The sequence below is a fragment of the Pseudopipra pipra genome, chromosome 9 (assembly GCF_036250125.1).
Source record: "Pseudopipra pipra isolate bDixPip1 chromosome 9, bDixPip1.hap1, whole genome shotgun sequence".
Classification (NCBI taxonomy): Eukaryota; Metazoa; Chordata; class Aves; order Passeriformes; family Pipridae; genus Pseudopipra; species Pseudopipra pipra.
Genome location: NC_087557.1, coordinates 12,849,048 through 12,860,077, shown reverse-complemented (window position 1 = coordinate 12,860,077; position 11,030 = coordinate 12,849,048). Strand labels below are relative to the sequence as shown.

Below are 11,030 nucleotides of genomic sequence, written 5' to 3'. Positions count from 1 at the left end.
CACTGAAAAGAGCAAGTTTCCAGAGAAGTAGGTTCCCCAAGGCAATAAACAGATTTTAATTACAGCCAGGGGAGACCAGACAAGGGACCAGGTCATTTGCTACCAAAACTAATGCATAAGAATTAAATTGGTTGTTTTGGCTGAAAAAACAAGTAGAACAGCAATGTGTTCTCATTACCTGGGTGACCACACTGGTCAATATCCAGCAAAGCAAAATCACCTGCTGTTTTTATACATCTGTTTAAGCATTATAAGCAAGCCTATATTTGAGGGTTTTTTCCAGTTGTTTTAGGATTGTGTTAGGTGAAAGAAATTGAAACTCAGGAAAATGAAACAACTATTAAATCATATTTTTGTTTTGAGGAAGTAAAGCTTTATGTGTTTCCTCTATGTTTAGTCTTTTCCATAAGAGTACCAGTAAATCAACATAAAGGAGAAATGCATTATTTTTTAACATTTCAAGAAAATTTAATCTGTATTATATAATTTTACTGTCTGCCATTAATGTTCAATGGTTTATTTATCTGCCAACTCAAGCCAAGGTCTTCCACTGGCAGGACCTTGCATCTCCACTTCCCAAGCTTTGATTCATTAGGCTAACTCCGAGGCAAGGTACTAAAAGATGCAGAACACAACTATTACAGGGAGAAAAGAAATCCCTCAGTTCCTTCAAACCAAACTTTCACTTCTCTGGAGTCTCCCAAGTGCTTCAGAAGTACTTGTGGGCTGGGCAGGTGTGGCAGGTAGCAGGTGATTACACTAGGATGAAAAAAAGATCTCTTACCATGATTTTGCTTTTAGATACGACAGTGAACAATTGCTTTAATAGCTGATGAGTGTGAATCCTCCTATGATGCCTTCTTACAGAGTCCTGTAAAGCTGAGTACCTTATCTGATAAATGGAGCCTTATGTCATTACTCAAAATGCACTCACACAGCTGTAGAACTGATTTCCTGATGTTCCCTCAGCCTCTGCCTAACAAATCTTCCTCCCAGACCTCTTCAGAAATAAATGAGCAATGAGAAACATCAGGACTCTGATACCTAAAGTCACACTGCATGTAAATTGACAGTTTGTTTGTCTAAAAGGCTCTCAACTGCTGTAATTAGAAACTGTAATGTTATTACCAACAGTGGAAATTTCTATTGCTCAGTCATAAATTGAGTGATTTGGTTATAATATCTCTTTGTAGGAGCATGAGTATGTAATAAGGGAATCAGTGAGTGATGGATTCAGTAGCCATCACCCCCAGCTCCCAAGCTGCTTTTTATCTAGCTGATATCAGCAAGTCCTGGCTGCACACCCATATTCAGCAAAACTCCACTTGATTGCTCATAGTGATCCTGATGAGCTACATTCAGGGAATAGCAGGTCAGAAAACAAATCCCTGTTACATAAATATAATCTATAAATATAGTCAATTTATACTTTTGTACACTGATCATATACTGCAATTTCCTGAATAGGATGGTGCAGTAAAAGGCTCAGTCTCAGAGAAAAGGCAGAAATCTATTTGCATTTATTTGAGTTTACATTGTTTCTTCAGCAAAATATTTGGAAAGCTTCCTTTTTGGTAGAGATTTTTTTTTTTTTTGGTAATTTTTCATCTGATGTGCTTATCATGGTTTTTATGGAATACCACATATCCACTGGCCCCAGCCCGTAAAATGGGGAGGAGAATCAGAAAAAGGCAAAAACTGTGGGCTGAGATAAGAAAACAGTTTAATAATTAAAATAAAGTAAAAATATAATAATAATAACAACAACAAGAAGAATAATAGTGGAGATTAAAAAAGAGAGAGAGGACTAAAACCCAAGAAACAGAAGTGATGCACAATACAATTGCTCCCCACTCACTGACTGATGCCCAGCCCAGCCCCAAGCAGTGATCAGCAGCTCTCAGCCAACTCCCCCCAGTTTATATATTGAGCCACACGGTCAGTTGTACCTGAAGGATGTACGTGACAACAGATGAGGTGACACATGCACTGATGCAGCAACATGTTATGGATTTGCACACAGAGGCAGACAACAGAAAATGAAAAAATGTTGGGAGACCTCTGTGTTTCTGGCATTACTCACTCCACCTGGACCCTGCTGACACAGAAACAGAAGTGTACGGGCAAAACAGCAAAATACAACTGTCATTGTGACAATAGCACTAAATACAAGAGCAGGGCTCCAAAAGGACCACTCTGACATGTGCCTGTGCCAGAGCTTCCTGAGTCTCATGGCTGTCTGTGCCAGGAGAGCCAGGAGGACACTGCTGCCCAGACTAGGAGGTCTCTCCCTGCTTTTAGAAAGTTTCATATTTCTCCTCGCCTGTACCTCTGCACTGAAACTAGCACTTATGTCCAACAATACAGGATCTGCCAGAACTTCACAGTTCCACCCCTGCCACAGGGAGACATGAGCCTAGGTGTTGAAAAGTGCAAGGCAAAGCTGCCTATTTGTCTATGATATATTCTAAACCAAAAGCTAAACTCCAAATCAACGTCAAACAATGAGGAAGATGAAATGCTTAAACACTAACAAAGTGTAAAACTCAGCAGAGAGGAGTGGCATTGTAGGGAAATGGAAAATTTTTGAAGATAGGTTAACGTATGCTGCAAAGCTCTTTATGCCATCTAGAAATAAGAGCAATAAAAGACGAATATGGAAGAGTGAATAAGTTCGAAAAGTAATCAAGAGCAAGAAATTGGCAAATGAAAACAAAAGATGTCATCTGTTACAAAGAATGAATGGAAATCACATCTATCTCATACTCAAGGAATAAGAAATGGCAAACTGAAAGCCAGTTCTGACAATGCACTGTCCTGGAAGAGGGCTATGCCAGGACATCCTAAAGCTTCTGGGAGACAAAGCTGATAAAATTCACATGGTAATTCTAGTCTCCATCTGGCAAGTGAAAAAGCCTTTTCCTGTTCCAGGGCTAACCACTAGCTATGTGAGCTTGCAGCCTCTTGTAACAACTGAGTCTGTAAGGAAGAATTATACCAATATAACAACACAAATATGCAATACTCATCAGCAACTAAGACCATGGCCCAACTTCCCTCAGCATCCTGTCCTGCTGAAGACATTTGGTGTCCTTTTTTACCCAAGTAGGAGGGAGCATGATTGTGTATCTCAGCTCTAGCTACAGAACAGCAGTGACAGGGGAAGGTACAGCTGTTCTGTGTCCTCCTCACAGCTATTGCAAAAGCTGTGTTTGATAATGGTCTGTGTGCACAGGCTGGAGCAGGGGCAAGAGCAGAGGAGAGATGTACAGGAGAGGAAGAACTGCATTTGCATTAGGTGGCCTACATTTGAGGTCTAATTCAAAGCCTGATCTCAGTGGGTTATGGGTTGCCTCTGAAAGCAGGAGGACACAAGGTGGCTGAAGAGCAGTGATGATGATTGGGATTTTCCTGTTGTCTCACATACATCTTTGCTGATTTTTTTTAGTAGCTCCATACAAGACATTTACTTTGGAAAGGGCCATTTGTCATATCTAGAATGCTGCTCCCAAATACCACATGCATTTGAAACAATTAACAAACATATGGTTCAATTTGCAAATGATAAAAAGATATAAGAACAGTGTCACCCCCTCCTCCTCCCCGCCTCCACCTGGAGTTAGACAAACCAGAATCAACAGGAGCAGTATCTAGTCCTTCCCTGACCAGTTTTCTTTTCTGTTATATTGCAGAAGGTATGATACAGACAGCCCTGAACATCTTGGCTTTCCGATTAGTTTTTGACTCATCACAAACTCAGGCCATATCTGTGCCCATAAACGTGACTGTCAGACCACTCCCTGTGGGACCTGCAGTGTCATGAATTAACCTTGTATGATCTCTTTGCTTTACCAGCTGTATAGGAAATTCTCATTCACAGTCTATAAAGCCACTACACATTATATCCTTTAAAATTTCACTTGTATTCAGATTATCTCACATTTTTTAGCAGATTTTTCTCACCACCTCTTCATTTTCTTCTGAAACAACCTCATTTTCTGCTCTTGCTCTACTCCCACTAAAATAATTGGTACCACACCACATTTTTTTTATTTTTATATTCATATCTGCATCTGAAAAAGCAATGTTATGTTGGCAAAGGCCTAAGTCCAATCCACTTCCTGGTTATTACACAATGTGACACAGCAGTATGTAACATCTACTAAGCAATACAAATGCCAGAAGCAGAGTGAGAAAGTGAAGACAGAGCACAGAGCCATATAACAAAAGGAGCAGGTACACTGAAGGCCAGTGAGAATGAAGAAGTTTTAGTACTGTTCCCTTTTGTGTTGACAGCTATGCTTCTCAGCAATATTCCCTCCAACTCAACCATAGTGAAGTAAGTGGTACGTTTGAAAATCAAAACACAGACTTGTGATCAAGCAGGTCATAAAGACATTCATAAGTGGCCAAACTCTTGTGGTATCTTCTACCCTACAGTGCTCAAGACTTGTAGCTAATGGCTCTTCCATTGAGCCCGTAGAGGTGACTCTTCCCCACAACTACAAGAAGCTTTTAGTTTCAGTTTTATAGCAGTACATGGGTAGAAGTAAGTTTACAATCCAAAGTTTCAAAAGAAATGACATCCATGAGAGATTTGCTTAACCTCTATATGCAGATCACCAGATTCCTGGAGAAAAATTTAATTTTATTAACTGTATTAAAATGAAGTATATAGTCTTTTAACTTCAATATGCAGGGAAACCAAGTCATCAGGCAGAAAATAAAAAGCAGTAGCATAGTGCCCAACGCCATAGGATTATCATCTTCTCTTAATCTGACAAAGAACTAAAGATCAAACATCTCATGATTATCTGATCTTCTAAGCAAAATGTTAATTGACTGAAAGATACACACTATCAGCAGGCAGCATTCCCATGGGAGACCCAGGATGACAGACTTTTGCCACATCAAGTCCTTACTCACTTGGTTTCTTTCCTGAAAAGATGCAGCGTAGTAAATCTCTCACCCTCTAATTGACAAAAAATAGTTTGTTTAGTCTTTCTATTCCCCCTCTTTTGGGCTGGTTTTCATGGTCTTCGAGAGTGACTCCACAGAATAAACATAATACAATACCAGTGGCATTCTCTGTTTCTCCCTGGAAGATTATATGCTCCAAGCTTACATCCTTATGTTTTTTCTAAGTTCTCAGGAAAAAAAAAGGGTATTAATCTCTACAAAGATCTACCACCTTGTCTGGACAACATGGTAAAGTATTGCCAAAAGGCAAGGGTCTTATCTTCGTCCTGATGTTTCCTACTAGGATTAGCTTCAAGTCTCCTGTCTTCAACAAGAGCCAAAGGGCATTTTCTTTTGTTTTGCCAAATAAGCACTTTTTTTCTCATCACATCAGACTTAATTTTAGAATATTTGAATAGACTATCTTTGTCAGTTGCTACTGTATAAATTGAGGTTGCTAAGGAAAGAACAGAAGCTGCTTTTCCTTAAGCAACAGTAGCAAATGAGGATGAAACAGCAGATGATTTCTTAGCAGTAACATCAGACTAAGAGCAGCAGTTCTCTTTTACTGCAGTATTTCAAAAACATAGAAATGCCATTCACTAAAGTATTAATATTTTATGTTAGAAAAATAATGCAAATCTACCTCAAATTGGCATACATGCTAATGAGCGTAAGAAGGCTTTTCCCCTGCTTCTGAAATTCATCCCCTTCTCATTTTGTAGCTCTAGTTTTTCTTTTAAAGTTGTAGACATGTTTACTCCCCTTTTTAGGATTGTTTGCCTACTTCAGAGCAATCCTAGGAATTCACAACTCAAGGATCTAGCATTTAGAACCACACTAAAGACTGTCAGCAGGGCTACAAGATCCCTGTAGCTGCAGAAAGTATGTATTTAGGTACAACACTGGTATTTAGGGAGAGATTTGTCAGAAAAAGGATTTGGTTTCTTATATTTATTTATTTTGCTCTGAACATTTTCAGATGAGAACACTGGCGCAAAGAATTTGGTTTTGAGGACTAAAGCTCTTTACTGGAGCTTCTACTGAAGTCCCCATCTTAGAGAATGGATTCAGTAATTTCACATTTGGAGATTAGCATTGTGCTCATTCTAAATCACTTTCAGAGCCCAAGAGCAGTCCTCTGCACTCAGTCTACTAATAAAGCCACTGGCACATGCACAATTTAGAGACAGATGATTATTTTGCTGATGTGACCACTTCAGGAAGCTGACAGCTGCACACTGTTCTGGCTGTAGTCACTAGGGGAAGATATTACAACAGCAGAGCTACTCTGAAGGGGAAAAAAAAGGCTTGGGACTTGTTCACACAGGGGACAACTCAGGACGGTTTATCTGAATTAGCTAGAGATTTACTGTGGATTAGTTAGAATCATATAAAACCTCTGAGGGTATACTTTTGCTCAGAATTAAATTGTTCTAATTCAATTAGATTAACCTACTTCCAAATGTTTTACACAGCTAGCGACAACAAACCAGACTAGAAGGCACGTAAGGGTATCTAAAACAGTCTGCGGATGAACACAGTCACGCTCCCCTTATGCCATGTGAATATTACATCTCACAGCAAAATGTAGCATCAAAAGTTGACAACTGGAATGGAAGAAATTGAGTTCAAGGACATGATAGGCAGAGAACTGGATGTCATCATCATCTTCAGAAAAAATGCAGTTGGAGCCCAGGCACTAGCCAGTTACAGTGCTTCCAGCTAGAATGATCATCAAACATGCCTGGATCGTGATATCATTTCAGGCAAGTGGAAGCTAAGCATCTTGGAAGCCTTAATGACAGCTAGCTTACCACCAGCTTCTCTGCGAGAGCATTGCGCAGACATGGGGGACAAGTTTCATGCAGGATATGCTGTCCTTCCTAGGATTCTCTAAAGAGAAAGAACAAGCTCCAGTATTGAGCAGGGAACCAAGCACCTAATCCTTTGTGCTGGAAGTGTACTAGGGCTTCATGATAAGGCAGCTTGGTATCAACAGCAAGTCCATTAGAGTCATACCTTAACATGGCAACTTGGTGAGTGCTGAGGAAACAACCAGGCTTATCACAGTCACACCAGGGCTTCCAATTCCCACTCCGGCAGGGATATTTCTGGGGTGTTCACAGTGTCTTCTTCCCCGAACATCAGGTCAAACCTGGAAACTCTAAGAAGCTTTTTCAGCCATCCTCGCACAGGAGAGAATGACAAAAAGGCAACACTGTGTTTTAGGGAAAGTCCCTAGTGGCCAATAGCAAGTGTAAAGCTTTCACACCCTAGGCATGCAGCAGAAGTTCAAGGAGGTAGAGAGACTGTAATGATTTCCTTTACTTTCCTTTGTGGAAGCCCCTGAAAACCAAAAGGCCTAGAAAGTGGAGGGGAAGGCCAAAAGCTGGAACCAAACTTGGTCTTCATTTAGCTTTCCACTTGTCCGAAAGAGAACCAGGCAGCTGCTGGCTCCAGCTGCAGTCGTGCTTGCAGTACACTTCAGGGTGAGGACATGGCATCTTGCCTGATCTGTCCAGTATCTCAAAGGTGCTTGAGGGGAGAACAAAAGTGTTCATGCTGGTGTACAGCAGGAAAATCCGGTGTGTTGGGGTTGAGTCAGCTGTCAGAGGCAGAGATGGGTAAAAATGCTTTTGATGTGCTTGGAGGGAGGTGCTGCAGGGCTGAGAGGTCTGGAGGTCTGCTCGCTTTTCTGTCTGCAAATGCTCCTGAGTGTCCCCAAGGCCAAGGCTGTGCAGATGGCCAGCGATGTATTAGATCAAAATAGACCCAGTTTATCTGCTCCTAAAATGTAATGCACTCTGCTTTCTGATGGCAAGCCTCAGAAATATCAGAATTAGACTTCAGAAGAGTATAAAAAGCTCCCTGCTAACCTAATGTGCAAATGGACTGTAGCACTTACTGTGATCTTGGGCAGCAACAAAATTAGAAGGCAACAGCAAACATGAAAGAAAAATGCAGCTGAAAAATACCAACATTATCCTCTTTTAATACATATTGTTAAAATTAACGTTTTTAAAAGCTGAAGAGATAGGAGCCTGGGTGCTATCACCGTATGTCTTATGCAGTTCGTGATTATTAACAAACAGCAGAATACATATAAAAGAGTCTGCAATGGTATGGATATGAGCCCAGCTGGTGTCCCCATATGCCTTACAAATTCCATTTTTAGGAACACAGTGGCATATAACATTAGAGATGCTTCTTAAACATCTCATTTATAAATAGAGCAGAGCTATTTTACTGAAGTACAGACAGAAAAGGTCTACAAGAACAATAAAATCAGCTGCATTCAAAAACACTGAAATGGTTCAACCACACTGTTTCCAGTAGGAACCACTCTGCACCAGAATATTCCCTGAATGAGGAATGATGCTTGTCATAGGCTCATCACTAGGATTTTTTTAAAAGCAACCACCAAAAAGACATTTTAGTCAGAAAATGCCAACTTACTTTTGTTTTGGCAAAACGTTCCTCCTGAAAGGTTTTTCGGGTCCAGAATGGAAGAAGGAAGGCCCAAGCTTCAGGGCAGTGGAGAGTTACAGCTGTGACTGAGCAAATTCTGGCCACTTGTGAAAATTAATCAAAGTAGGGTCTGGAGCCCGGCTGGTCCACATCCCGGGGAGAGTCCTTCACCAACAGGCTGTGGGGACTCTGCAATACAGCTCCTCTTCCAATGCTTTTCAATTTCAGCAGAACCACCTCGAAGGGAAGGTAGTTAACTGTGGGGATTCCTGGCTCATTGTGAAAATATATCAACAAATGCATTTGACAAAAAATCATAATTTCGTTATAGGTACACTATCAACCAAAATATATCTAAAGCAGATATCTAAAAAACATACACTACATATGAATGAAAAATTATTTTATTTAAAAATACATTATACAGCAGAGTGTCTCTCTTTTTGTTTTCTCACTGCTGGTTCACAGAGATAGTATGATAAATTTAACCCAAATATTTGACTGGGAAAGATCCTGAGAAAGAGACCAGTTACAAGCTGATGATATACAGTACACTGAAAAAGAGTCATCTCTTTTAACATAAAAGAATCTCTTGGTAATCTTATAAATCAGATATAAAAAATGCAGGTTTGCTACCATGCAAAAACGAGTGAAGATTTCATTTAAATCTGCACACAGAGAAATCATTAGTACCTTGGACCCTAACTACCTAGACTAAGAGAAGGGTGAGTGTGCCTAACACGGTGATACAAACTTTGGATCTACTACGATTTTGTAAACACAGCTGATAGTCTAATAAAGGTGGATTTTCAATCATCTAAGTATTGTAGTTGTAGCTAAGGACTCTATTCTAAGATTTTTCTCCCCATTGATATATTTCTTCACTCTCTTAATTCTCAGCTTAGCACAATGACTTCGCGACAAATGCTCTATTGCACTGAAAGACAACTTGGCCTTGCCCTGTTTGCCAAGCACTCTTTAGGTAGTTGAATTTTAGTGAAAGCAGAGGTTAAAACAAAAAGTAAAAAGCAGGCATCACCTGATGACTATGTGGGAATGCATTAAAATTCATCATCGAAAAAAATATACCCGCTTCTACATCCTTATGTTTCAAACATACTCTAACAATGATTAACGTACAGAAAATACATTGAACTGTGGAAAATTTAAGGCCTAAAATGCTCAACAGCTTGCACTGAACAATAGTATTCTCAATGTTTCTGTAGTGCTAGCATTTTATCAGCTGTTGCCAGAGGAAACACATGTGTTGCCAGAGTTGCACACATTAAGAATGTCGTCAGCATCTACAATATTCCGACCCATTTGGTGCTCAATTTTTATAGGACAACTTCATTACGTATTGTCAGCACGACTGTCTTTTAAAGGGGAGACTTAATCTGATTATTCACAGCGATAACAGAGCTATGATAATATCGCCTGATGTTGAAGAAAAATCAATTCATCAACACCACACAGACTGGCAGAGGATTTTTTTTTTTCCCCCAAGAACAAGTGCCTGAAACACAAACAGAGATAGAAAGCTTTGTAGAAAATCTGCCTGTCCTGGCCACTTAGGCTGAAGAAAATTAATGAAGCCATTTTGGCTTTACCGTGAGTTTTCCATGAAAATGGAGAGTAGAAATTCAGACGCACTTTTCTCACTAAGCCAGTGACCCTCTTCTTACCTTAGCACTCATTCTCCCAGCATAGTATCAGGGAGTACAACAAACATGAGAAGATGCAGGCTTTCTTAAATAACTCATTTAAATAACTTATGAATAGCATGGCTTCCATCAGATATGCTAAGCTAAGAACAGAGCCCTTAACCTTTCATGGGATATCATTAGTAATAAAGAATATATCAATGATCAAACTTGCTATATTATTTTCATTTCTTTTAACCTAGATACATATATATCATTCAAGACATTCAAGAACTACAAAACAACAATTCAACTACAATTATGTCAGGAAAATATCCAAATAAATAAACCTTTAATTATGATACAATACTTATTACAGTAAAAATTGGCATTTTTTTTCTCTTCAAAAGCAGAAGCACCAGTCTTACATGTAACATATTGTTTGAATGATATCTTACATGAAATACAGCGTAATACAATGTGCAAACAGCATCTTCATACAGAACATAATATTTGTCTAGTTTTTATACACTGAAATCGCCTCAAATGGAAACAAGTTCATGCTCAATTAAAAATGTAGATTTTAAAAATCAAAGTTAAATCAGAATACAAAGTACTGTTGGAATAGGTACATGAACCATTAAAAACAATGAGAAGCCAAAATAGAGGGTATTATAATTAGTGCTCAGTTTGTCCCATTCCATCATAGAAGTAAACAGTTAATATTTTTGCTAGAAAGTAAAGTGACCTTCTAATATTTAAGAATTCTTCAAAATGTTGGTATCATTTTAATGATGTAAAAATCAAGTCAGAAATAGGACTTTTAAAAATTTCTTATTTTTGATAACACTGCAAATATCATGTGTGGGCTGTGAAAAGAGATGAAGTCCAATGGAGTGAATATACATCAGCGTCAACATCATGTGACTTCTGCAAAGGCCGTGATGTGGTTCTACA

At 39.2% G+C, this 11,030-nt stretch overlaps 1 protein-coding gene across 2 annotated transcripts in view; it reads right to left on the bottom strand.

The window, feature by feature from the left end:
• Positions 1 to 8,818: 8,818 nt before the first annotated feature.
• PLPPR5 (phospholipid phosphatase related 5) overlaps positions 8,819 to 11,030 on the bottom strand; it is a 107,492-nt gene continuing 105,280 nt past the window's right edge. For both annotated transcript variants that reach the window (XM_064664684.1, XM_064664685.1), the window contains one exon: positions 8,819 to 11,025. In XM_064664684.1, the coding sequence (XP_064520754.1) occupies positions 10,993 to 11,025 (33 nt within the window). In that variant the 3' untranslated portion in view covers positions 8,819 to 10,992. The remainder of the gene's footprint in view (positions 11,026 to 11,030) is intronic.